Source organism: Rhodotorula toruloides (genome assembly GCF_000320785.1).
Source record: "Rhodotorula toruloides NP11 unplaced genomic scaffold Scaffold11, whole genome shotgun sequence".
Classification (NCBI taxonomy): Eukaryota; Fungi; Basidiomycota; class Microbotryomycetes; order Sporidiobolales; family Sporidiobolaceae; genus Rhodotorula; species Rhodotorula toruloides.
In genome coordinates, this window is record NW_015622971.1 from 93,327 (window position 1) to 119,243 (window position 25,917).

Here is a 25,917-nt window from a genome sequence, read left to right on the forward strand (position 1 = left end):
GGAGCATCTTTGAGATGGAGAAGGCGTACGAACGGATGAAGCGGCTGCTGAGCCTCTCCTCCGCCTCCGGTCCGACACCCGCTTACGCGCCGAGCGAAGCTGGCAGCACGCTTGAGGACGGCGCGTCGACATGGACACGGCGCTCAACAACGCGCTGGAGCAGGCGCGAGGACTCGTTGGCGAAGAGGAGGACGAGGACGCGCAAGAGATCCTTGCCGGCGAGGACAATGAGCAGACGATCGAATTCGAGTGAGTGCGCGCTTTACGGTTGTTAGGATCAGTATGCTGACCTCCTCTCGTTGCAGATCCTCCTCCCCGACTCTCGTCGTTCCTTCACCTCGTCGCGCCTCTGCCGAATCGACAGCGTCGACTATCACCGACAAGCCTCTACCCGGCCTTCCGCCTCCGACTCCATCGCGGACGTCCGACTCGACGCGCAACACCGTCACGAAGCGCCCGACAGGCGACTTGGATGTCCACCTCGACACGACGAACAGCGGTGCTGAGACCGACAATCCGCAGATCGGTCCACCGCAGGTCAACGAGGACTTCCCAACGGGCTCATCAAATGTCGCTCAGGTCGAGGAGAACGAGCCGACGGACGCGGACGGTCCAGCCGACGAAGCCGTTGAGGCCACCACGCCGGACGGCGAAGCGGCGGCTGAGGGTGAGATGGCTATTGTCTCGGAGTATGAGCAAGACAATGAGGGAAAGCCGGAGGCGCAGGGTGATGTTGAGCAAGACGAGGCGGAAGAGACGTTGCCTGCGTCCCAGGACGAGCAGGTCTCAGCGCTGTCGACTTCAACCGCGTCAGCCGACCAGCCATTACCGCCGGCTACGCCTTCGTTGGTGGCGCACCCAATCTCGCCCTCCTTCGTGCCAACCTCACCTTCGTCGGCGCGCCAACGGACGGACAGCAATGCGAGCAGTACGACCGGCATGCGCCCGCTCGTCCTCCCTATCACGACTCGCTTGCGACATTGAGACACGCGCGACAGCATCATTTCGCTAACAAGCATCCACGACGCCGCAAGCGAGACCGGCAGCATCGACGAGCCAGTCTTGACCGAGAACGGCCTCGCCGGCTTCGCGACTCCGCCCACATCGCCACGCAACTCGCAATTTGCGCAGCGCAGTCCTCGTGCGACCCGGTACCTCCTCCACGGACTCAGAAGCGGCGCTGGACGCGACTTGCGGCGACAAATTTCGGATGCCGGCAGGGAAGGCTCAGGCGAATAGCAATTCACCCGCTCCCTTTCTTTCCATCAATCACCCACCAACACCGCCGAACCTACTCTTGAGCAACCAACTCGTCGATCTCTTCCTCGCTCATCCACCGGCGACGCTTTGTCGTGGTATCCCGTCACTTCCGAACGAGGAGCGGCTCGCTTCTACCGCTCCGAGATGCGGCGGCATTCGCGCACGGGTGACGAGCTCATCAACGAAGACGACGAGCAAAGCGCGGCGACAAATGACATCACTAGCATCCGCAATATGGACAAGCTCAAAGTCTTCTTCAAGTGCGTTTCTTCCACCTCCTTCCCGTCACAACCACTCATCAATTTCTCCGCAGGTATACGGCTGTCAAGGCTGAGCTCGACAAAGCCGAGCTTGAGCGGGATGCTCTCCTAGATGCGCTCTGCGAGACTCGTTCGACCCTCTCAGACGTCCGGTCTCAGCGAGACAATCTCGATGCGGAGCTAAAGCGGGAGAGACAACTCACAGCCCTCGTCAAGCAGGTGAGTTGGCTTCCAAGTGTTGCGAGAACGCAGAGGACTGACGCTTGCCAGACAGCACCTCGGCGGACATCCAGACCATGTGCAGGAGAAGCTTGCGGATCTGGTCGCGACTCGCCAGGAATGGGAGATGCGGACGAGGTCGGCGGAAGAAGAGCTCAACGTGTTGCGGCGTGAACTCGCCGAAGTGCGTGAGCGGGAAGAGCTGCTCGAGCGGGAGAACGTGATGATGGGGGCACACCTCGCCCCTGCCGAGATGGCTCGGGACGGTTTGGCGGGCCTCGAACGCATTGACACAAACAAGTGGCAGTGTGACTGCTGGACGACTGCCACCGATGGGTCACTCCCGCCGTCCGTCTCGCAGCTCGACGCAGCACAGCAAATCTCCTCAACTCGGCAACGGCCTTCCTGTCGCCGCTTCTTCCGCTTCCGTCCGCTCTCAGCACTCGAGCTCCGATGCCAGTCATCGACGCCGCAAATCCTCCCTCCTCGCCTCGCCAACCCTCACGATGAGCCGCACGACTTCCGTCAACACAGCCCGCCCATACGAGCATTTGCCCTCGCTGCCGTTCGACGCATCTCGTCGTACATTCAAAGAGTCGTCGACTCGTCGGCGAGCGAGATGGAACCCGCCGCTCTCGGACTTGGCGATATTGGCTCGCCCTTGATGAACCAGACTTTGCAGTCCTTCGGCGGACCCAAGTCCAGCTACGGGTTGGCGCCAGCCCACTCAAGAACCGCTCACCATCCTCGCATCCCTACGACCCGAGCGTCCCGCCGTCTCTACCCTTCGCGGCGCGCGACCTTCGTAGGTCGAAGATGTCGAGCGACTCGACTCAGACGGACGAGTACAGCGAGTACGCGGATCAGTCGTTCGATTTGTCGACGGGCGTCAAAGGACTGGCAAGGCTGAAGAGGGCCGACGCGGCGTTCTTATCGGACTTGACGAGCGAGATCGAGCTGTCGCCGGAGGATGCGAGGGGTCGCAAGGCCGGCGAGTAATCTTATCTTGCGGGTTCTGTTGTAGCGATTAGTCCTGCATTGCGTATAGCTCTTTGTGAAGACGCCTTCACACGACGAGAGCAGCAGCGAGAACGCGCGCGAGTGAGCGTTGATGGCTAGGCAGCGTTTCTCGCGCTCTCAATGAAGGCAGACCGACGCTGAAGATGCTGTTGCAGTAAATCTACGAGCTGCGCATGCTCCTCAGTTGGGCCATCATGCGCTTGAAGTCATTCTTAGTGAGGATGGCGGCAAGGATCAAGTTGAAGAGTGCCTCCTCCGCCTTGATGAGGTCCCGATGGGCTTGATTGAGCATAATGTAGAGTCCGCACAGTTGCTTGGGCGTGTCGGAATGCTGGAAATTGTATGCGGCGAGAAGGTTGTGGGTACTGCCCAAGAGCGTCTGCACCAGCTGCGCAAGCTGCTTGGTGCTTTCAGCTGGGGCAAGGGAGTCAACAGCCAATTCACTGGCCCAAGACCTGTCCGTCCCATCTCCAATGAGGGGTCAGAGACACTTTGCCACTTCCTTGCGAACTTCCTACGTCAGTGTTGACCACAGCGATGGCATCGCAGCAGCAATCTTGCTGTTCCGAAACCCAGTCAACAAGTAATGCAGAGCCTGGAGCAGCTTCTTGGCTGTGGCGCCGCCCAGCCAATGTGCCAATTGGTACCAAATCTGCACACCTTGTAAGCGGAAGCCCGGGTGGTCCTGCATTGGCCGAGTCGACATGCGCAAGAAATATTTGTCAAGCTCACTCTGAGTGGCCTGTCTGATTGCAGAGACCACTTCCAAACATGCAGCAAGCGAAAGGGTGGTAGCAGTGGCAAGCGCGTCCGTCATGGCGCGCAAGTGAGCTGTCAGCACATGAGCACCTCCTGCAGACCTGCACCTCTGGCTGTGCACTGGCAACCAGTTGTGCCAGCCAAATCTGCTTTCATTGCCTTGAGTACGTGTGTCCGGTCTGTGTAGTGTAGAGAGGCAGAAAAATGTGCGAGATCATTGAGTTGAAGTCGGCTTGTTTGCCAGGCTTGTTTGCCAAATGTCGTTCTACATCCAGGACTGTCAGCGGACAGACTTGTGACAGCTCAGGAGAAGGGACTGACCCAAAAAGTCAGCTGAGAAGTTGGGAAAGCCCGCTGAGAAGTTGGGAAAAGCTCAGCGTGAGGTTGGAAGGTCAGAGACATTTGAGAACGGCGCAGAAGATATTGAGGACGTGCTGGCAAACCGCAACCTTCGCCAGCCTGAACGCTGTGGGCAAAAGCTGTTGGCAGCGTGTCGCAGCCCTGGGACTCTTGACCTGGTGGAGAGGAGCGTAAGACAACAATTGCCAAGCTATATGTGAATTGCTAGCAAACCTGGTGGAGCAGAGAGTAAGACCACAATGAAGGAGAGAGCGAGAGAGATCCGGAGAGTCCTCGGAGGTGAAGTCCGCGCATACAACAAGTGGTAGCGAAGAGAGACTATTGAAATGGGTCCCAACCTGTCACAGAGTTGCTCCTGAGCAATCCACCGTGCCAACTTATCCTTCTTCCGCTGCTTCAAGCAGGTCAAATGCAACTGTGAGCACGAGTCTTATGGGCCACAAGCGCACATGTCCCTCTGCTCCCGCAAACATGTCCCGCACACAGGCTTCGGCAATCTGGACAGATGTTGGCAGGTCACTTTGAGTGGAGTATGATGCCAATGAGTGGTGTGCAGGAATGAGGAGGGACAGAGCAAAGCAGCGTTCTAGATATAAGCGCAACCTACGGCACAAGTTGCCCAGTAAATTGAGTGCGGGCGGAGGCTCATCCTTCTCACACATTCCCCTCTGTTCGAGGGCAGGCCGGGGACAGCTGAATGGGCAGATGCTACGCATGCAGGTACACTTGATTGCCTACATTTAGCCCTTTCTTTGTGCACCAGGTAGGATGCACGCGCTTTGTCCTTTGTCTGTACTCTCCCTCCCGCTTTGAGTTTTGCTGACTGACTTGTCAAATGTGTGCAGCTGTCCGGCTAGAGGCTCGACGCCTAGCCTGCTGAACTGTTGCTTCATGCTCAGAGAGTGACTTTGTTTGGCTCGTCTACCCAACAGGCTGCTTGCATGACCCTCTCTTGTTGCTTTATCTGTTGGGGCCTGTTCTCTGTCGAGCACCAACTTGTACACCTCTGGACACTCCCATTGTCTGCTACATACACAGGCAGCTTGGACAGCTGGCAACAAGCGCAGGAGGCTGTCAATGACTCGTCTTGCAACGCAAGTCTAGAGACAGAGCTACAACACACCTGGCAACGAGCACCAGAGACTGTAAGCGAATGGTACATAGAGATCAAGCCACTCGAGTCTCTTCTCTTTAGCGCTCACATCCCCTCTCGCTCTCGCAACAGTGCCCGAATGGAAGTCGCCTCGTTCGGCGACAACACTCGCTCGGGCCGATAGAGATGGAACAGCGTAGATTGCTGGTTCTCCAGTCAGCGAGAGCGATGGAGAACCAAGAGAGAGAACGAACGTCCGACCCAACTCCTCCGCTCGCACCGCTCTGTCTCATCTCCGTCGTGAGGCATCCGCCTTACACCGAATCAGATTCAGTATCACTCGGTCTCCGCACAGTTGCCCGACTTTGACTTGTGCCAGCCGCCTGTCCTTGCATTGCGCTCAGGACGGTGCATCTTGCACTTCCACTCCACTGCAACATCTGAGCGTTCACTTCCATTCCGTGCCAGGCTCCTGTCGGGCAGCTACGCTCTCCCTTGCTTGCCTTCCAGGTGAGCACTTTTGATCCAAATGTCAATCTCACGCCTGCTCAATGTTGACCTCAGCCTTCGGTTGATTGAAGCCCAGCCCAGTTCAAGATAACTTGCTATGACCATGTGCAAGTGCTAACGACAATACCGGCAGGCTACCTAGCCTGCCAAGGTCAGGACCGTCAGCCAGCCCCTGTGTCGGCAGGCTTGCAGCCCCTTTAACAATCCAACAGCTGCGGACCTACCTATGTACTACCTAGGTGCTGCCCGACAAACTGCTGCAATATGCAAGACCCAAGGGCTGCCGAACAGCAAGCAAGCAGTATGGCATTGCAGCTGAGAGAAACAGCCAACCATGTACAGGCAACTCCAGGCTCTCAGGGTGCTGCAACAAAAAGGCTGGCGCATCAGTGGGCTGCCTAGAGCCATGTAGCAGACACTTTAAAAAAAGCTAGGCCCGTTGCCGGATTTGAACCGGCGGCCACCACAAGATCTTGACCTGCTAAGCAGGCTGGCATAAGAAACGCCCGAATGTGGTATCATACCCCTAGACCAAACGGGCTAGTGGTGTGTTCGAACAAATTTTACATACATACTGGGAACAACGTCCGCTGAATGGTGTTTCTCTTCCAGTTGGTGGACTCGCGGAATTGCTTCGTCTGCGACAAATGGGTTCTGGCTGCCACCAATGCAAGCTCATAAGCCAGCCTGCCAGGTCACAGTAGCCCTGGCGCCGGCAGGCGTTCCACCCGCTATGTACCGAGACTGCAATTGGGCGGGTCCGCCGACAATGGGGATATATACGTAAAGTCTGGCGGCCGTCTCAAGGCACTGGTGGTTTAGTGGTAAAATTGGACATTGCCAGCTTATCTCGCTTGAATTTGTCTAGCCCCGGGTTCGATTCCCGGCCAGTGCATCGGTTTTTGCTGCGTTTCTCGAGCATACTCTTTCCTTTTGCTCCAACTCACGGCTCTCTGTACACATGCTTGAAATGATCTCGAAGCCTGACGCTCCCTTCGATGCTCGCCTTGTCGTAGAAACCGAACCAACTCTCTCCAACGCCGGTTTCGGCGCTCCAACTTCTCCGCATTGGCAGCACGTCTACGCAGCACCAAGCCCCAATCGAGCCCCAAAGATGCTTGAGAGCGCCTCCACAGGTGTCGGAGAGAAGGCATCCGCCGCCGGACCATCTCCTCGCTCCCGAGATTGCGCCTGACCCGCCGATTCCGCTCCTTCCGCCGGACCAATCCCTCCTGACCGCTCGCCCTCCGAACCCTTTGCAGCAGACGCCACTCCGACAGCCATCAGCTCGCGCCAAAGCAGCCGCACAGGCGGGAGCGAGTGCGCGGGCGTTTCGAGCAGGATCGCAGCGGGCGATTTGGACGAGTCCTTCGCGTCCGGCACCCCTTCGACCGCACGAGCCTTGCCCTTCCCCTTTGCAGACGACGCAGCGAGGTCCTCCGAGCCAAAGATCTCGTCAAAGAGGCGGGTCGTGCCCTGGATCGCGGTGGGCAGACGAGTTGGGGCGATAGACCCGCCTGCGCGGGCTGCAGCGCCGACGAGCGCGACGTCGCCGCTTGTTGAGGCGACTGCGAGGGAGATGTCCGAGGCGGAAGAGGACGCGCTGGCTGAGGTCGAGGGAAGGGGGAGGATCTGGCGAGCCGGAACGGGGAGAGGGCGAGTGACGGGCCCAGCGGAGGACGAGGGGTCGAGGATGTAGAGGAGAGAGGCGTCGGAGGAGGATGCAGTGTCTTCGACGGCGATGAGGCCGTTCTTCTTGGGCTGACGCGCGATCGAGGAGAAGTTGACGGTCGAAGAGAAGGTCTCTGCACACGGGAAAGCGGAATCAGCGGCCGGCGGAAAACGAAGGAAGGAAGCCTGTGCGCACCCTCGAGGGTCAAGAGATCCCAGCACAAACTTCCCGCACTTCCCGTCACCATCAACGCCGTCCCCTCCTCATTCACAAACTCGACCTGCCTAGGCCTTCCCACGTTCGTCGCAGGGAACGAATGGATGAGCTCTCCCGTCTTGGCCAAGCTCCAGAGCGAGACAGAGCGCAGATGCGCAACGGCAAACATCGAGCCGTCTGCGGACCAGGCGGAAGCGACGGGCGCAGAGTTGCGGTGGAGGAGAGAGGCGCGGCAGCGCCATGAGCCGTCGGGAGTGTGGGACCAGACTTTGAGGCGCCCGTCGGTCGAGGTGGTGAGGAGGAGAGGGGAGGTCGGGGAGGGGGAGAAGGAGAGCGAGGTGATGGGCGTGTCGTGCGGGCGGTCGACGCGGGTCGAAAGGACAAAGCTGCGCAACAGAAGAACGATACTCGTCAGCAAAGATCCGCTTCAGAATGCTCGAATCGCCCGTGCACGCACCTCGCCCCATCAACCTTCTTCCTCCAAATCTTAAGCTGCCTAACCGGCGCAAACCCATCATGTTCCCACGAATCCACCGTGGCCATCCAATACTCGCCCCTCCGATCCGGCATCGAGAACGCTACCCTCTCTACGCGGGTCGGCTCAACAGGCTTGTTGGAGGTCGCGCTCGAAACGCGGTTTGAGGGCGAGATCTCGAGTTCGAGGAGTTGCGAGTCGGAGGTGAGGGAGTAGAATTGGAGGGAGGAGGGGTGGCCGGCGGGGAGGACGAGGGAGGAGGTGGAGGGGTCGAGGGCGAGGGGAATGGGTGCGTCGGGCCGAGCGGGGGCGAAGGTGGCGCGAGAGGCGGCGTCTGCGACAGAGAGTACTGAGTGAGCAAGAAAGACAGCCGTAGAGAGTGCAGGAGGGCCGACGCACCCGCCTTGAGCCCGGAAATGGTCTTGGCGATCCTCAACTTCTGACTCCCGATAAACACGACACTCCCATCCCTCAACCTCGCCGCAACCTGCTGCTCACCCGAGTCGCTCGTCCCGTCAAGCACCGAGAGCGTCGCGATCGGCGCACCGAGACGCGGGACGTATTCCTGGTGTCCTGTGTGCAGTTGCCACAGAACGAGGACGGCTTCCTGCCCGCCGGAGAGGAGGTAGGCGCCGTTCGGGGTGAAGGCGAGCGAGGAGACGGCGTGGGCGTGCCAGTGGAGGACAGAGGTCGAGGTTGCGGAGTCGGCGGCGGAGGGAGCGGAGAGGGCGACGTCGCCGTCCGTGTCGACCTGGGATGCGGGCGACGAGAGGACGTTGTACCACAGCCGGATCTGGCCCTTGCGGTTGCCGGTCGCGAAATAGTTCTCGGTCGGGTGGAAGGCGATAGTCGTGAGGGACTCGTTGTCCGCCTGAACCGTCTGCGTGAACCCGCGGCTGTACTCGCTCGTGCGGCAGAGATTGATCGCATGCGGGTTGACGCTCGCGAGGACGCTGCCGTCGGGTGAGAGTGCGAGTGCGCGAACGACGCGCGGGACGGCGAGGCGGACTCGACGAGCGGGAGGGACGGGGAGCGAAGAGTCCGCTTTCGTAGGGACGCCATCGGAAGTCGTGCGTGCCGCGCGGAGACTGACGAGGTAGACGCCCGCTTTGGGCTCATCTTCGACGAGGGGAACCTTCTCCCGCTTCGCCATCCGCTTCACGGGCGCCTCGGCGACCATTGCCTCGCCGGGCGCCTCGAGCGCGACGTAGAGCTGGTCGGGAAGGTTGGCGTTGGCCGTGGCGTGCACGACGGGCGCACCCATCTCGAGCGTGCGCAAGAGGCGGCCCTCGAGGTAGTCCCACAAGCGGACTTTGCCGTCGGTCGAGGCGACGACGAGCTGGCGCGGGTTCGAGGGGGAGAGGAGGACGGCCGAGACCGTTGCGCGCTGGAGGGACGAGGGGGAGGTCGAGGACGAGGTGTAGGGACGGATCGAGAGGGTCGACATGAGCTGCGTCGTCCGGACCGAGTAGATCTTGACCGCCGAGCCGGACGCTATGAAGCAGTAGCTGTGGACGTGCACTTGAACGGTTAGACTGGACCCCACGAAGCGCGTTGTCTGGCTGTACGCACCTGCCATCTGGGCTGAAGACGACGGGGCAGGTTGCGGCGGCGGTGTCTGCGAGCGGGAGCCACTCCAACGCATCCGAGTCCCGCTTGTGTCCGTCTGCTGCTGCGTGACCCTTGACTGCGCCCGAGGTTGTGCCATCTGCCGCTGTCGCCTGCTGGTGCTGCTGAGCTGCGAGCCCTGCGCGGATTTGCTTCCGCTCTGACCTGTTTGGGCGTTGTCGGTGTTGCTTTGCTGCGAGTGCAGCTGTGGCAGGTGCGACTGTGGCCATGCTCGAGCCCGTTCAGCGAGAGTGAGCGAGTCGACGAGGATGAGGGCGAGGACGAGCTCGAGGCGGACGAGCACAGCATGCACTCGCCCAGCTTACTCTCGCTTACACTGGGTGGCTAACTGGCTATACAACTGGCATACTGGCTGAGTCGAGGGCATGGCTGACCCGCGCCCGCCGCCGTCGCTGCCCGACTTTGTGCGCCCGCTCAGCTCCCCACATCCCGCCGCACTCGAACCTCACCCTCGCTTGCAACGCACGCAGAAACTCGCAGAGAAACTCGGACAGGGCGCATTCGGGAGCGTGTACAAGGTGCGCCACCTCCGAGTCTAGGAAGGAGAGGCGCCGCTGACTTGGTGGTCGTTCGTCCGTCGCTCAACAGGCCCTCAACTGTCCGTCCACCCGCATCGTAGACCCCTTGGGCAGGACGAGCTGACTTGTATACTTGCTGGCAACAGGGACGACCGGGGAAACATGCGCCGTCAAGCAGGTCAGTCTCGCGCGGACGTCCTCGCCTCGTCGACCGGAGCTGCCGGCGACACATGCTGGCGGCGCTATCGTGCGCCTTCTGCGAAAGCAGCTGACACTGAATTATTGCACGCAGATCGACCTGTCGCACATCCCGGAAAGCGAGCTGCCGGACATCATGGTGCGCACCCGACAGTCGAGGCGGACAAGGAGCTTGTAGAGCTGACTCTGTCCCGCTCCTCCAGTCCGAGATCGACTTGCTCAAGAACCTACATCGTGAGCACGAGCAGCGGGAACGGCGGCGGAACTCGTCTCCACGCAGGACGCTGACGTCTTACCACCGATCTCACTCACAGACCCGAACATTGTCCAGTACCGCGGCTACGCGCGCACCTCGACTTCCCTCTACATCATCCTCGAATACTGCGAGAACGGTTCGCTCTCGGCCATCATTAAAAAGTTCGGCAGGATCCCCGAGTCGCTCGTCGGGCTGTACACGCTCCAGGTCTTGCAGGGGTTGCAGTACCTCCATGATCAGGGCGTCATACATCGCGATATCAAGGGGAGCAACATACTCGCTACCAAGGAGGGCAGCATCAAGCGTGAGTTGGGGGGCGGGAGCCGGTCGAGGGAGGAAGGAACGAAGGGAGCTGACCTGCGCTCGTGTGCCCGCTCGTAGTCGCCGACTTTGGTGTCGCCACCCGCGTAGGCGGACCGATCGACTCGGCGGTCGTCGGCTCGCCCTACTGGATGGCACCTGAAGTAGTCGACCAAACCGGCGCGACTCCCGCATCCGACATCTGGTCCCTCGGCGCTCTGGTCGTCGAGCTCATCACCGGCAAACCACCGTACCACTTTCTCGACCCGATGCCTGCGCTCTTCCGAATCGTCAACGACGACTGCCCTCCGCTCCCCGACGGCGCAAGCGCAGTAGTCCGCGACTTTCTCGGGCAGTGTTTCCAGAAAGACGCGAACCTGCGCGTCGGGGCGAGAAAGTTGCTTCGACACCCGTGGATGGTAGCGGCGAAGAGGCAGGCGGATCAGCAGAGGAAGGTGTCCGAGGCGAGGGAGGCGGTTGTCCGTGGGGCGGAGGGGCAGGGGGTGAGAAGGGCGCCCGGGGCGAGGGCGAGACCGACGACGGTGTATGAGGAGGAGGTACAGAAGGTCCGGGAGTGGAACGAGGCGCTCAAGGGTGCGTGTGCGCGCCGCGCTTCCAGCTGCGCTCGAGGCTAACCCGTCTGCGTCTACAGCTGCTCCAACGGCCCTCCGCGCCGCGCGCTCTTCCGCACCCGCGACAAGCGGCGACGAGAATCGCCGCCCGACGCACCTCCGCACCCTCTCGCAAGTCGTCCGCCGGCCCTCCGCCGAACTCGCCTCCACGCTTTCCTCCGCCCCCGCTCCTTTGCCCAAACTCTCCGACCCTCCGCTCGCCTCGACTTCGCGGCGCAACTCGATCCCGTTGTCGGTCATCCAGCCTGTCACCGCCGCTCGAGCAGTCGACACGCACGCGAGGGAGGAACAGCTGGACGATAACTGGGACAGCGACTTTGAGGACGGGATTTCGATCTCGAAGATCGCGGCGCTCGAGGGGTTGTCTTCGTCTGCGTCCGAGTCGGAGGGCGAAGGGGGAAAGAAGGGCGAGCAGGAGGAGGAGGAGGAAGTTGAGGGCGGTGGCTCAGTCACGATCCGACCTGGTCGGCTGAGTGCGGCGACCATTCGCGCGGGCAGATCTGGGGGAGCGAAGAAGGTGGGTCAGGCCATGCCGCCTATCGTCGAGGACTACTCGGACTTGGTCGGCGATGACGAGGCGGATGCGCTCGATCTCGGAGTGAGCAGGTTTAAGGTGCGCTCCTTCGCTTCTCTCGATTACTCGTCGCTGATACTCGTCACGCAGGCGAAGAACAAACCTGCGATCCAGCTGCTCCGACCAAGCGACATCGCCAACTTCTCCATCCGCGCTCCCTCGACTCCTCCCAGTCCTCGCAAGCCTTCGACACCGACACACTCCGGCTTCCAGCCCAGCACGCTGAGTGCGAGCGAATCGTCGATCTTTGACAAGTACGGCGAGCAGGACGTGGACGACTATTCGGATCTGTTCGGAAGGACGGCTGCTGGGGACAATCGTGAGTCGCCCGTGGTCCCGAAGCTGCACGCGTGAGCTTACGATCAGTCCGCAGAGACTTCTCTCGGCTCGCTCAAGCTCAACACGCGTCTCTCGAACAAGTCTTGGGTGCGTGCTTTTGCTTTTTAGAGCAAAAACCTGCGCTGACCTGCCTCTCACAGCTCGGAGAAGAAGACTCGGACGAGGAAGACCCCTTCGCAGCCGTCGAAGCGGAAGAGCTTGACCCGCACGGCACGATCGCTTTCCTCGACGACTCGGAAGCCGACCTCGCGGCCAACCTCGCTCGGGACCAATTCGCACGACAATGTGCGCTGGTCGAGGAGCTCGTGGATGTCGTCGCGTCGGCAGAACATCCCGACGACTTTGAGACTCGCGAGGCGGCCTTGCAGCTCGTGCGCACCCTCCTTTTCCTCATCGCAACTCATCGATGCTAACTTTCTTGGCCTCCAGACGGGCTTGCTCGAAGAGTCGTCTGACGCCTGCACGCACTTCGTTAAGTCTCACGGGATGCTGGTCGTCCTAGAGGCCCTGCGAATCGCCCGCTCGCGCGACGTCCTTTCGATCCTCCTCCGAATCGTCAACCTCATCGTTGGGTCGGACCCAGGCATGCTCGAGAAGATCGCGGTACGTTGAGATGCTTGTGAGCTGGGCAGGCGCGCTGACCTCGCCTACGTCGCAGCTCGTCGGCGGCTGCCCTGTCGCGATGGCCTTTTCCTCAAAGCGCTACTCTCGCGAGATCCGCCTTGAGGCCGCGCTCTTCATCGGCGCCATGTGTCGGACGTCGCTGCTTACGGTGCGTGCACCGTCAGAACCCACGGAGCAGTCGCGCTGACCTTACGGCTCCGCAGCTCCAAATGTTCGTCTCATGTCAAGGCTTGCGCTCGCTAGTCGAGATGCTCGACGAGAACTGTATGTGCTCTCTTTTGCTGACGGAGGGACGGCCTGACCTTTCCGCTCGTGCAGACCAGGAAGGGAAGGACCTCATCTGGATGGCTGTGGACGGCATCAGCCGAGTCTTCGAGATGCAGGTGCGCTGCTACGGGCACTCTATGCTCCACACTCCTGACGCTGTGCACGAGCAGGGACCGATCCCGCGCAACGACTTCTGCCGCATCTTGACGCAAGAAGCGGTTCTCGAGCCTCTGTCGAATGCCTTGCTCAGCGTCTGCGGCGACACCGACGACCTTGCCGAGAGCGCCAAAGCGAAGATCGTCCACATTCTGCTCCTCTTTGCGCAGTCGGATCATAAGGTCAAAGAGGCGATTGCGAAGCGCGGCGTTCTCCTACGTGAGTCGGTTAACCTCTGCATATTTTTAAACTCGTCTGATGCTTTATCACCGCAGGCCTCGTCCGTGCAGCCGACTTGCTCGAGCCTGAGCTCCTCGCGGTCCTGCTCAAGACGGTCAAGAACGTCTCGATGCTTCCTTCCGCACTCGAGGTTCTCCAGAACGCCGGAGCGATCGAGATGCTTGTCAGCATGCTAGCCAAGACGTATCGCGGGCGCGTGGGTGCAGTAAGTCCTGTCACTTCGCGGCACTCGAACAGCGTTGACCGATCTCGCCTCGCAGGAGATTCAAAACCACGCCGTCAACGCGCTCTTTAACCTATGCCACCTCAGCAAGTCTCGACAGGAAGAAGCTGCTCGCGCCGGCGCCATCCCGCTCCTCCAGGCCATCGTCCGCAACAACTCGCCCCTCAAGCAGTTTGCCTTGCCGATTCTCTGCGACTTTGCCCACGCTGGAAAGGCGTGCCGTCACCTGTGAGTACCTAGCATTAGCTCGCCGGGCTCACCAATGACGATCGTGCCCTGCAGTCTGTGGAAGCACGACGGCGTCAGCTTCTACCTGCAGCTGCTCAAGGATACCTTCTGGGTCAACTCGGCTCTCGAGGCGCTTCTAGTCTGGTGGGTCGCGCTTCCAGCGCCGAGAAACCGCAGGCTGACATCGCTCAACGCTCGCAGGCTGCAAGACGAGTTGGTCCGCGTGGAAGCATGCCTGCTTGAGCAATCCTCGCTCGACGCTCTGGTCCGCCTCTTCTGCAAGGAGAAGGGCACGACGTTCGAAAACTTGCTCGAGCCGCTGCACAAGGTACGCCCACAGCTCAATCTCTCTTTGGTGTAAGCATTCGGCTGACCTTCGCGACGCGTAGATGCTGCGAGCCTCTTCGACCCTTGCCTCCCGCCTCGCCGTTCAGTCAGGCTTCCTCAAGCGCACTGTCGAGCGACTCGAGCGAGCCAGCAAGGCAGTCGTCCGCCTCAACCTCCTCCGCATCATCAAGACCGTGTTCGACTCCCTCGCCGACCGCCGCGACCGCGACAAGGCGATCCAGATCCTCGCCGCGCCCATCAGTCGGTTGGCTCAGGAAGACAAGGCAGTCTTGTCGCGCCAACTCGCCAAGACGCTTGCCGCAGACTTTGCCAACACGAAGGAGGAGTCGAAGCGGAGTCTAGCCCAGCGAGCGATGCGACGCGCGGCATCAGAAGGCGGAGGAAGTCTGTCAGCGATGCCAGACACCGGCTCGCGTCGATACCGCCCCGCTCTCTCCTCCGCCAACTACAGCTCGCCTGCAATCTCAGGCCGTGATTCGCCTACTCCCGCCTCGCCACGCACCTCTTCCGCCCGGCAGGCACCCGTCCTGCCGTCTTCTCTGGCAAATCCGCCGGCCCGACGTTCGTCCGTCAGGCGGTAGCGCGCAGACCTTCCCCGCCGGCCCTTAGATTCCCATCCGTCGCTTTCCCATCGCATTCGCAGCAGAATCCATACCCTCTCGTTTTTACCCTTTCGCATTTCAGAAGCCACCCAACTTTCGTGTTGTCTGCCCGCAGTCACCCCATTGCATCTCGCATTGCTCGCAACACTCGTTCGTTCGCCTCGTCCAGGCAAGTCATCGGCTTCGTGATCCTGTTGCATCCGCTACGACTCTCCCTTCTCCGGCGTCGTGACCCCGGACACAGGCTCGGAGCTCACGCTGTCCGCTAGCTTGAGCGCCTGCAGCCTCTCCTCCTCGAGCCTCTTCGCCAACTCCATCGCCTCCGCCTTGATCTTCAGATTGACCTCTCTCGTCTTGTCCGCCGCCTCCTGGTTGTCCTTCCTGCGCTGCATCTTCTGCGCGCCCCGACCCTGCGCCCAACGCGCGTTGATCACGTCGGGCGTCTCGCCGCGCTTGCGTTCGAGGACGGGCGTGTAGGAGGTCGTGCGGGCGACTTTGCCTGCGCCGACGGGAGTAAAGAGGGTTTGTTCGGCGCGAAGGGAGAGGGGGCGGCGGGGAGGAGAGGCGGGGCGAAGGCGGGAAGGGGGCGCGTCGCTGCTGGATTCGGGCATGGGCGAGGCAGGGCGAGATGGAGGAGCAATGGGCGGAGCATGGAAGGCGAATGAGGCGAGATGGTGCTTGAGCACGATAGCCTTGAGCCGATACTCGGTGTACGTCTCGTTCATCTCGAGGAAGAGCTTGCGGAAATTGTCAGCCTGGTCAACAGGCTGCTTCTCCCGCCCGTTGTGGTCGAGATACGACGTCGTCGACTCGTTGACGTCGCCTGGTCGAGGAGCGTTATCGGTACGCCAGTCGAATTCGGTCGAGTTGAAACCGCATTGCCAGAGGATGAGGGGGAGGTCCTCCGCCATCTGGTACGACGGCTTCTGGTCGAGAATAGCGTGGTCGGGCTCGCCGGGACTAGGGGAATTCTGCGAGACGGTATGAGGCGTTCGGTCGGAGGTCCAGAGGAGCTTGTCGATAAGGGAGGGGTGTTCGAGGCGGGCGCCGACCAGGAAGAGGATGGCGACGATGTGTCGAACCTGGTTGTAGAGCTGCGTGAATCCGAGTCAGTGACGAACATCGAAAGGAGCGCGAGTTGAGCGCAGTTCCGACTCACAAAAGCCCCGCCTCGCAAGTTTAGCACAAACATGTCGCCCCCCTCTCCCTCGAGCGGATCGATACTCGCACTGTTGACCGTCCGGATATGCAGCTTGAGCTGTTTCGGCGGGTCGATTTTGCACAAGTTGCGAAAGTCGTGTTCGCCGACGAGCCGCTTGACGGCGTCTCGCATCAAGTCGACGTCGAGCTGCAGACCATTCCAGTCGACTCTTCGGAGGCGTTCCTGCCATTCCGCCGCATGTTCAGGCAGCGCGCCCGCCGCTTTGTACGCAGCGCCAAAGTCGAAGCGAGAGGCGAGGAGAGAGGAGATTGGCGAGGTCGAGAAGAAGTACTTGTAGTGCCGCCAGATGCATGAGTAGCGGGAGGAAAAGGTAGCCGAGACGGGGGACCAGGCGTGCATGCGGATAGAAGGAGGGAGGTGCTTGTTGAGGAGGGTAACGTAGGGGATCTCGACGTCCGACGGGGCTTTTCGCTTGCCCGCGCCATAGACCGAGTCGGAAGAGGAAGACGAGGCGGAGCTGGAAGAGCGAGGGCGTGACGGTGACCCTGACCGCGCGAATCTCCGTCCTTCAGGCGACTCCGGGTCGATTTCCCTCCCGTTCAGCTTCATCGGATCCTCCAAGTCGCTCCGCACCCACAAGTTGATGACCTGCGCCGACGAGCTGACACCGGCGTCGGTCCTGCCACACCGCTCAAAGCCGCAGCCGAACCCTTCGCTCTCCGTGATGGGCTCAATCAGGCGAGCCTTCTCGAGGGCGTCGAGGATGCAGCCTTCGACGGTCGGCAGAGGGGTGTAGACGCCCTTGGGCTGATATGCGAGGCCGGAATGAGCCCATCCTTCGTAGCTATTGACCAAGAATTGGGAAGGTCAGCCTGGAAGGAGCGAGTCGAGGGAAGCGGACTGACGAGAAGAGGAGGGCGATGTGCCGCTTTGGCGCGTTGGCGAGGGAAGGTGGGAGCGGTCCCGTCGCAGCCTGCGCCTTCCTCGCCCGCTTGCCCGTCAGCGGTGCAGGCGGTTTCGGCGAGTTGGCTTTCGAAGTCGAGGCGAGTCCATTCGCGGGAGTCGGCGTTTCGCTCGGGCTGGACGGCGGGTCTCCGTTATCGAGTTTGGCGAGTCTGTGCTGCAAGTTCTGGATCTGCTGGACGAGGAGCGCGCGTTCCGAGTTGTGTGGAAGCGGCATCGAGGCGGGGCGGAATGGGCGGACGAGGCAGCGCGCGATCCGGTCGGTGAAGCGTGCCAGCGTGCTCGTACGAGTGCAGCAGTGCACTTATCACCAGTCCCAGCGCAACCAGTCGAGCTTGTCGCTGTTCAACCTTCGTTCCCTGAGCTCGACTTCATCTTGATCAGCCACAACTCAGCTTGCTCTCTTTGCCCTCTCGCTAGAGCACTCGAGACTAGGCTTGCACGCTAACACACTCTGCCAGATCGCACCATGGCACCCTCTCTCTGGCGCAGGCCGGGCACAAAGACCTTTCAGCTCGTTCACCGCTCCCAGCGCGACCCGCTCATTAACGACCCCTCGGCATCCGACCGCGTGCTCAAGCTCGTAGACAGGTCCCAAAAGGTGTGTTCGTGCTCTCAACGGGGCGAGCAGGTCCAGGGAAAGGTTGCTGACCCATTGGCACCGCCTCCCGCAGAAGCACCGCGGCGATGGAGCCACTTCGTACGCCGCTTCCGAGTTTGCCGGTGTCGAGGACGACGAGGAGGATGCCAAGCTTGCGGCTGGGGATGCCGCAGCTTACGGTATCTTCTACGACGACGCCGACGAATACGACTACCTCCAGCACTTGCGAAGCGTTGGCGGCGGTGGCGAGAGCTACCTGATCGAGGCGCCCTCTCAACAGGACTCGAAGCACAAGGGCAAGGGGAAGGCGAAAGAGCTGGGCGGATTCGAGCTGTCGGAGGAGGCGCTTCGGAGGCAGGACGCCCAGCAGAGCGGCGCGCCTGCACCCTTCGAGATGCCCGAGGACGTCTTGCCGTCCCACCCGCTCGACGAGGTCTCGTACGACAAGATCATGGCGTCCAAGGCCCCCGAGCGCGGGCTGATGCCCGACCTCGACCCGAGCATTCGTGAGGTTCTCGAGGCGCTCGACGATGAGGCGTATGCTGCCGACGACGGGGCGGGGACGGACGACGAGGACGAGTTCTGGAACGGCGTGCTCGAGGGTGGAGAGGTGCAGGACAAGAGCGAGCAGGTTTGGGAGGATGACGAGGCGGAAGGGGTCGCCGAGGGCGTCGAGAAGCTCGCGCTGGATGGGGAGGAGGGAGCGGGAGGCGCAGACGACCAGTGGGCGGCGCTCAAGCGGTTCAAGGCGGCGGGCGGAGCGGGCGCCGCCGCGTCGGACGACGAGGACGACGAGGACTACGGTTCGGAGGGCGGCGACACCATCGCCGACTTGCGCGCGACGCTCGCCACGGCGAAGCGACCATCTCGCAAGAGCGGAATGAGCGCCGCGGGCTCGGCGTTCTCCATGTCCAGCTCGGCCATGTTCCGCAACGAGCAGCTGCGAACGCTCGACGACCGCTTCGACCAGGTCCGTCTTCTCTGACTGCCGTGTTTCTCCCTCGGACTGACCCATTCTGTTTTGCAGATCGAGAAGCTGTACGATGAGGAGTCGGACGACTCGTGGGGCGAAGGCTCAGACGACGACGAAGGACCCGACCCCTCCATCCTCCCTCAAGGTGCCGCCCGCGACGACCTCGAGCGCATCATGGACGACTTCCTGGCGAAGTACGAAGTCATCGGCGGCAAGTACCGACCGGCGCTTGAGCCTCTCGCGGGCGGCGGCGCAGGAGACGACTCGATCGCTGCGAACACCTCGCGGTTGGACCGATTGCGGGCGGAGTTGGCGAAGCTGGATTTGGGTGAGGAGGAAGAGGGAGAGGATCCCGAGGTGACGGCGCGGCGACGAGAGAAAGAGCGGATTTTGGCGATTGTTGAGCGGCAGCAGCTGGAGGAGTCGAGCAGGAAGAAGAAGGACCGGCTGCCGATGGTCACCATCATTGAAGACCAGCAGAAGGAGCGATGGGACTGCGAGACGGTGCTCAGTGCGTTCGGGAATCTGTCTTGCGGCGGAGGAAGCAACGTTGACCATCTCTTTCTTCGCAGGCACCTACTCGAACCTCTCGAACCACCCTCGCATGCTCCGCCTTCGCGACTCACGGGGTCCCCAGCCTGCACAGATCAAGATTGACCCGAAGACTGGATTCCCTACGGTCAACGGCGAGACTGTCTTTGACGGTCGACCAAGCGCGAAGAAGGACGGAGACACGATCATGGAGGAGGACGAGCCGGAAGAGGACGAGGAAGAGGAGGAGGAGTATGGTGCGTTCCGCGTGCTCGCTCGTTCTTACCGCAGTCGCTGATCCGATGAACACTCGCAGTCATCCGCGAGACTGTCAAGCGACCACGAGCCGAGACCGCCGACGACAAGAAGGCTCGCAAGGCAGCAGTGAAGGCGGAGCGAGCAGCACGGCGGCAGGAGAAGAAGGGTACGAAGGAGGCGTTCGAGAGCGAGACGAAGCGGCAGAAGCGGATTCAGGGGCGGAGGGTCGCGGAGGGAGGTGCGGCGGACATCCGGTCCGGACAAGTTGGTGTGCGCAGGCTTGCTTAGATCAGTGTCGAGTTGTTCTGGAACTCGGATCTTTGCGAGGTCGTCCCAATACTTGCTTCGACTCACTGGCTGGGAGAGGACTGGCAATGCACGACTGCTTACTGCTTCTTGACCTCGAACACAAACAGACTGAACGCGGTGTACCTGCGGATTTGCGATCGTCAGCAATCCGTTCCTTTAGAGGGTACAGCGAGACGCACAGGAGGCCGACCGGGTATGCCACGAGGAACCGCTGATGCGAGAGATGCAGGACAGATGCGAAGATGGAGGATGCCGAGTAGGAGCACCAGATGACGATCAGAGAGGAGATGATGTAGCCGAGCATGCCGCTGCAAACGAGGAAAGCGGTGAGCTTCCTGGTCTTCGAATGTGGGTGGGATGCGCACAACGTACTCAAGGCTCAGGACGACCGAAAGCATGCTGAGAAGGACGAGCGGGAGGATGCAGTAGCCGAGGACCGATGCGGTGCGGTATGCGTCGATGCCGCTCTCCGACATGAGATTGAGAAGGGCGTACATCGAGACGGACCCGATCAGGGCGACGCCGTAGATGTACGAGAACTGCGGCTTGCCGGACTGCGCGAATGCAGCAGGATCAGCGTCACGGTACGCGCACAAGGGGAGAGGAGAACTCACAAGGAGGAGGAAGGAGGCAAAGACGAAGCAGAAGACGAGCGGTCCTGCGAGGTCGGCGTCGTCCATGATGTGAGGGTCGACTGATCGCAAAGGGTTGAGCACAGTCAGGGATTTCTGGAGGATGTGGTCGAAATTGATCCCGAGTTCTGGAGGAGCAACGGATCAGTGAGCAGGACGCGATCAGTGGGAACGGACACGAGCCCACCTTCAAGCAGCGGCGGCTCTCCCTCCATCCCCGTCCAAGGCGTGAACGCATTCCACCAGTTCTGCACGACAATCTGCCCGCCGAACGCAGCACCACCCGCCGCACCGCCCGCTCCTCCAACCCCTCCGCCAATCGCGCCTGAGACGTCTGGTCGTGTGTCCGGGTCGAGCGACGGTCGGTTCGAGTAGAAGGATGGCTGCCCGCCCGAGTAAAATGCGAGGTTCGGGTCGAGTGATGAGCTGGAGGAGGGTTGAGGTTGGCCGTACTGGGACGAGTAGTAGCTCATCGTGGGCGGCAGGAGACAGCTCGTAAGGCGTGTTGGTAGCTAGTAGTGTGCAGCAGATGGTGCCTGGGGCCGTCTGATGCCCGGAAGTCGAAGCGAGCGAGATGACGGAGCGAGAGAGATTGTTGAAGGTCTTCGTCGGTACAGTACTCGAGCTCTGCGCCGTTCTCTGTTGTACAGCGATTTGCAAGACAGTTGATTGAGCAGAGCACTGCGGTTGGAACAGTGTGCGGCGACGCAGGAGAGCCGAGAAAAGGAGACCAAATGCATAAGTGGACAACAAAGCGAGTGTACGGAGGGAGAGATGCCAAGATGCTGGAGGAGTATGCAAGAGAGAGAGAGAAGGAAGGGATGGGAGGAGTCGGCGAGGAAAGGAGCGAGAGAGGGCGGACGGCGGAAGCCGTTCCGTTCACTTCTCTGCCTCGCGCTTCTCCCAGAACATCTCGCCGGAGACGTGGAACATGCGACCGCGGCAAAGACGCTTACCGCCTGCGGACGAGCGCGAGGGAGGACAGGTGTCAACGCGACTAAACGAGGAGAGGCGAGCGAGCGAACGTACAGTAGCAGCGATGAGCTGCGGGCGCCTCTGCGCGTTGCTTGTTGGCCGCGATGACCCACTCGGCGTCCGTCATGCCGTACTCTTGCGGATTGGGCTCGCTCTCGCCGAAGTACGATATGTTGATCTCCTCGCCGGGCTATTGGGAGCAAAGGTCAGCGTGGGCGAGCAAGGAGCGGAGACAACTGACGCACGAGGATGTGCTTGCTCGCGAAGTAGACCCAGAGTGGCCGCGTGACATCACCCTCATCGACGTAGACCGGACGCGGCACGACGTTGAAACCCTCGCAGACGTGGTTGGCGAAGCGGGTCCACTGGGCAGGCCCGACGATTAGCCGACTGTCCATCACGACTTCAGCGCAGAATACGCACGTTGCCGTAGTTATACGCGTCTATCGAGTAGAAGGACGAGAACCCCTCGATGTCGAAGGGCAAGTTGGCGCTCACAGGCAGGTCGTCAGCGCTCTTCCCCTTGACCTTGGTCTTGCCCGGAGAGGTGATCTTGTGTGAAGCTTCGGGTGCGGCGATAGCGAGCTTCTTGGTGATGGCAGCAGGCGCGTGAGCCTTGATCTCCTCGCCGACTGCGTATCGAGGGAATCAGCCAACGAGGACAAGCGGGGACCGCTGTGGACAGCGGGACGCACTGGTCCAATGGTCGAGGTCATAGATATAGTTCCGCTCGATGTAGGAATACACGAGACTGTAACAAGCGCGGCTTTCGTCAACGGGGGGTCGTCGGCGACAAGGGAGAAATGACCGACTCGTCTCGAGCGTATGCTTCGGGCGACCGCATCAGCTCGCCTATGCGTACAATCGGTAAGCGGTATATCAGGTCGAAGGGAGGGAAGAAGTGGCGGACCGGCGTAGACAGCGAGAGGCGCACCCCGCTTGACCCTTGAGCTGAGGTGGCTCCCGTTGACGAGATCGCCCTCGTAGTCCTTCGAGAGACGAACGCCTGCGTGCAACAGATCATAAGCTAGTTGCCGAGTCGGCAAGAGCGTTCGACGCACCCCAACCAGCGATCCCCGTCCAGAAGATGTCGACGCTTATACCCTTGCGTTGACCGACAACCTGCGTACCGATTTAGGTCAGCCTACATTACGGGTCACAGCGAGGAAGCTGACGGACTCGGTTGATGCACTCAGGTCCGCAGCCGCATTGCGAGTTGCACTCGCTGTGAGACGTGCGCGCGTTAGCGAGGAACCCCGAAGAAAGCGGACGAGGTCTGTGAGCGCACATAATGGGATCTTGCAAGCTCAAGACATCGTCGAAGAGGCACGAATCGCGGTCGTACGCGAAGTCTTGCCGGTCCGAACGTTTACTCCCGCCGACCCTCGTTTTCGACGCCGCGATCTGCCGGTGCAGGCAGCTGCAAGACTTGCGATTCTCCGACTCTCCGCAGCTACCGGTGCAGCCGCAACCGGGCGCTTGGACGGGGACGATATCGGCATCGTAGACGATTCTAAGGGTGAGGAGGAAAGGGTGAGCCAGACAGCGGGCGCCAAAGGACGTGTTACAATACGCACCGGTTCGTGTAGACGAACTCGAAAGGCGGGCTGGACCATGCTTCGGGCGGCGCGTCGGCAGGCCCGCAAACGCGGATCTTCGGACGAGCGCCCGGCGCCGTCGGCGGATATTCCTTGCTGTTGGCCTCGAGGATCATCTGCTCAAACATCTCCTTGTACTGGACGCGGACTGGAAGCTCGTCAGGATGCAGTTCGGCGAAGCGTCTCTCCCGGCGGTTGACGGCGTCCTGAATGTCGGTGCTGAACTCGTCGAGACGGTCGTAAGACGGTCCTGCGATGACGCGGTTCCACGGTTGCTCAAATTGTTGTCGACGAACGAACTGGATAGCGAAAGAAGCGATGAATGACGGACGCTCGGCTCGAGACGATCACACGGGAACGCACCTCCTCGGCTCGCATTTGCATATCCGCTCGACTGGTAGCTTGCAGCATCTCGTTGGTCTGTTTACCGGCGTCGTCTCCGGCAATGGCGATAGGCCCCAGGACTTGCGCGACGGAAGATGCCGCCGTAGTTTCCGCCCGTTGGCGAGGCGTCTTGCGAGCCTTCTGAGCGCTTTTCCCGTTCGCGGCATCTGCTGCTGCGGCCGCAGCCCGTCGAGGTCGCTTCGACCGGTTCGCTGCATCGGACGCATCAGACGGTGGCCCTTCGGCGACCCTTTTCGACGAGGACGGGGCAGGCGCCGGTTTCAGTGGTGCAGGAGTCGCTGGCTGTGGTCGCGTCAGGACAGCCGACTTTTTCGCAACTCCTGGTCGAGGCGCTGACTGAACGGGCCGAGCTTGCTCCTTGACAACCAACTGTGCTGGAGGTGCTGGCTGCGCCGGTGATGAACCGTCGGTGGGTTCGTCAACTTGCGCGGGCTTGTCCGTCGCTGAGGCAGGCAAGCCTTGCAAGTGATCCTCGTCGGCCTGCACTGGGGCTGGGATGGTCGACTGCGGCCGGCTAAGGGTTGTGGACTTGCGAGCGGTGAAGCCGCCTGACATGGCGCGGGCGACTTGATGCGACCGACGAGGCGCCTTGATAGAGGACCCACTATTTGCGTTCCCGACGAGCGAGACGTTCAAGCGGGGTGCGGCGGGCAGCTGGCCGAGCACTGGCGCGGAGGGTCCGGCGGCTTCCTCGTCCGAATCGGGAACGACGCGACTGTACTGACGCCGCAGAGGCACCCCGTCGCGCTTATCCTGCTCGTCCTCGTTGTCTTCCTCGTCAGCGAGGAGGCCAGCCTGGACCTCGAGCTGGTCGCCCACTTGTCCTGTTCCTGGGCTCGAACTGCCGGCGAAGCCGAGATTCCGCTCGTGACGCGGAACAGGGGTAGGCGACCGTGAGCTATCGGGCTCAGCGGCTCGTTGCGGTATAGGCGATCTTGAAGAGACGCTCCCGGCCAAACCTTGCGAAGCGGGTGCGGCGTTCCCGACGGCGGCGATAGCAGGCACTTCCGAGAGGATCTCGATGTCGGAGTCGTCGCCCGTGTCTTTCGCTCGTGCAGGCGCTCCTGCAACGCCAGCTTGAGACGCCGTTGCAGACTGCCGGTTTTCAAGATCGGGCCGACCGTTGAGAGGAAGCTGATCGTCATTCGCCTGGCGCGCATCGTTCCGAGCGGCGCCAGAAAGTGCTGGAGCCGCAGACGAGGAGGAAGCGGCGGGTTGCTGTCGAGGTGCTTGCCGAGGTGCGGAGTGATCCTCGGGAGGGCGGTTGAAGGCTGAACGCGGAGCTGGAAGGATCGGTTTCGGCTTGACAATCCGGCTCGTCGAAGGCGCAGCTGCGCTTGTGGGCGAGACACTCGAAGCGAGGTTGTTGGTTGTCAAAGGGGGCGAGCGTCCGTTAAGAGCCGCTCCGTTCGGCGACGACTGGCCAAGCGCTTTTCGCAATGCTGCAGGCATTCGATAATTCGGCGAAGCTGACGAACTAGGTGGTACTGCCGGAAACGCCGCGCTGGACGTCGACATGAATTTCCGCCGGTCGGATGCGGGAGGATTCTGCCTCGACGGTCCCGGTTGAGCTGGCGCATCAGCCCTCGAAGTCGAAGGTCCAGCGCGAGGCGTCGCGTCGGTCGCTTGTCTCGACACTGCGCCCGCTGACGCAGTCTGCTTCGAAGCGTCGGACCATCTTCGTGTCGGGTTTGACGAGTGTGCCGATGTCGAGCCGGGGTTCGGGCCAATGTCAGACGTTGTCGCTCGGCCTGCACCGTCCGGAGGTCGCGAAGCACGCTTCGCTGCGGTAGCGGCTGCGTCGGCGCCGTTTGTATGGATCGCGGGAGCGGCAGGGGCCGATTGACGAGGACGCTTCAGAAGGTGCGAAGGCCGGCGAGCCGATGCAGGACGGATCGCGAGTTCGTCCTCGCTCGAAGCAGCCTGTTGACGATCCGCCCGCTCAAGACGGGAAGACGAGCAATGTGCCGTCGCAACGTTGCCGTTCGCCAAGGGCGTAGCTGCCTGCTGTCGACGTCCGTTCGCGACCTGTCGGGGAGCGTCAGCACAATCTTTGTTGGGAAGGATAGGTTGAGAGCGTACCCGGTCTCGCCCTGCTGCTGTCGCCTCGCCTGCCGACTCGTCCGAAGTATCGCTCAGGGAGATAACATGCGTCGCCCGCTTCTTAAAGCCGTTGGAGACGTTGGCAGTCGCAACCGCACCACCTGTCTGGGGCTGCTCATTCGCACCGCCCGTAGACTGTCTGCGCCGCTGACCTTGCGCTTGAACGCTGCCGCTCCCTCCGACGTCCCTCCCTCGTTGACTCCCGCTCGGTCCCGCTCGAGGTTGGCTGTTCGACGGCGTTGCCCAAGCTCCGACTGTAGTAGGTTTTCGCGCAGTCGACGAGGACGGAGGAGCCGCTGATTTGGATCCGTTCGACGAAGAGGTGGGGAGGGTGCTCCGTGGCAGAACGACTTCGCCTGTGACCGGGTCACGGAACTCGAACTCTTCGTCCGAGCTGTCAGACGAGTCTGCCATCCCCGCCGAGCTCCC

General features: G+C 61.4%; 8 protein-coding genes across 8 annotated transcripts; 4 read left to right on the forward strand and 4 right to left on the reverse strand.

Moving 5' to 3' along the window:
* Positions 1–130: 130 nt before the first annotated feature.
* Positions 131–984, forward strand: RHTO_00888 (uncharacterized protein; the record flags this gene model as incomplete). Its single annotated transcript, XM_016414572.1, has 2 exons — positions 131–249; positions 306–984. 2 exons carry the CDS (start codon positions 131–133, stop codon positions 982–984), a joined length of 798 nt encoding a protein of 265 aa, XP_016273253.1.
* A 420-nt stretch (positions 985–1,404) lies between these two features.
* RHTO_00889 (uncharacterized protein) lies at positions 1,405–2,738 on the forward strand (the record flags this gene model as incomplete). The annotated part of the gene is made up of 5 exons (XM_016414573.1): positions 1,405–1,520; positions 1,574–1,739; positions 1,795–2,039; positions 2,101–2,321; positions 2,422–2,738. The coding sequence occupies 5 exons, from the start codon at positions 1,405–1,407 to the stop codon at positions 2,736–2,738; spliced, it is 1,065 nt and encodes a 354-aa protein (XP_016273254.1).
* Positions 2,739–6,561: 3,823 nt separating this feature from the next.
* On the reverse strand, positions 6,562–9,682 carry RHTO_00890 (WD repeat domain 75; the record flags this gene model as incomplete). The annotated part of the gene is made up of 5 exons (XM_016414574.1): positions 6,562–7,286; positions 7,349–7,755; positions 7,827–8,178; positions 8,244–9,352; positions 9,417–9,682. The coding sequence occupies 5 exons, from the start codon at positions 9,680–9,682 to the stop codon at positions 6,562–6,564; spliced, it is 2,859 nt and encodes a 952-aa protein (XP_016273255.1).
* Positions 9,683–9,838: 156 nt separating this feature from the next.
* On the forward strand, positions 9,839–14,957 carry RHTO_00891 (STE/STE11/cdc15 protein kinase; the record flags this gene model as incomplete). The annotated part of the gene is made up of 22 exons (XM_016414575.1): positions 9,839–9,877; positions 9,944–9,991; positions 10,062–10,071; positions 10,138–10,169; positions 10,284–10,328; positions 10,393–10,423; positions 10,504–10,749; positions 10,827–11,339; positions 11,398–11,990; positions 12,042–12,270; positions 12,325–12,377; positions 12,431–12,661; positions 12,720–12,893; positions 12,949–13,062; positions 13,118–13,178; positions 13,233–13,297; positions 13,352–13,556; positions 13,613–13,782; positions 13,838–14,028; positions 14,083–14,172; positions 14,230–14,356; positions 14,418–14,957. The coding sequence occupies 22 exons, from the start codon at positions 9,839–9,841 to the stop codon at positions 14,955–14,957; spliced, it is 3,807 nt and encodes a 1,268-aa protein (XP_016273256.1).
* A 224-nt stretch (positions 14,958–15,181) lies between these two features.
* On the reverse strand, positions 15,182–17,320 carry RHTO_00892 (pseudouridylate synthase; the record flags this gene model as incomplete). Its single annotated transcript, XM_016414576.1, has 3 exons — positions 15,182–16,072; positions 16,138–16,984; positions 17,046–17,320. The coding sequence occupies 3 exons, from the start codon at positions 17,318–17,320 to the stop codon at positions 15,182–15,184; spliced, it is 2,013 nt and encodes a 670-aa protein (XP_016273257.1).
* A 252-nt stretch (positions 17,321–17,572) lies between these two features.
* RHTO_00893 (low temperature viability protein) lies at positions 17,573–19,754 on the forward strand (the record flags this gene model as incomplete). Its single annotated transcript, XM_016414577.1, has 5 exons — positions 17,573–17,704; positions 17,778–18,674; positions 18,732–19,188; positions 19,250–19,465; positions 19,525–19,754. The coding sequence occupies 5 exons, from the start codon at positions 17,573–17,575 to the stop codon at positions 19,752–19,754; spliced, it is 1,932 nt and encodes a 643-aa protein (XP_016273258.1).
* A 98-nt stretch (positions 19,755–19,852) lies between these two features.
* On the reverse strand, positions 19,853–20,880 carry RHTO_00894 (Yip1 domain family, member 5; the record flags this gene model as incomplete). The annotated part of the gene is made up of 5 exons (XM_016414578.1): positions 19,853–19,898; positions 19,955–20,083; positions 20,148–20,329; positions 20,390–20,535; positions 20,595–20,880. 5 exons carry the CDS (start codon positions 20,878–20,880, stop codon positions 19,853–19,855), a joined length of 789 nt encoding a protein of 262 aa, XP_016273259.1.
* A 406-nt stretch (positions 20,881–21,286) lies between these two features.
* Positions 21,287–25,902, reverse strand: RHTO_00895 (histone-lysine N-methyltransferase; the record flags this gene model as incomplete). Its single annotated transcript, XM_016414579.1, has 13 exons — positions 21,287–21,366; positions 21,437–21,572; positions 21,628–21,747; positions 21,806–22,014; positions 22,078–22,133; positions 22,195–22,234; positions 22,293–22,388; positions 22,444–22,504; positions 22,562–22,607; positions 22,671–22,895; positions 22,960–23,279; positions 23,344–25,413; positions 25,468–25,902. 13 exons carry the CDS (start codon positions 25,900–25,902, stop codon positions 21,287–21,289), a joined length of 3,894 nt encoding a protein of 1,297 aa, XP_016273260.1.
* Positions 25,903–25,917: the final 15 nt, after the last annotated feature.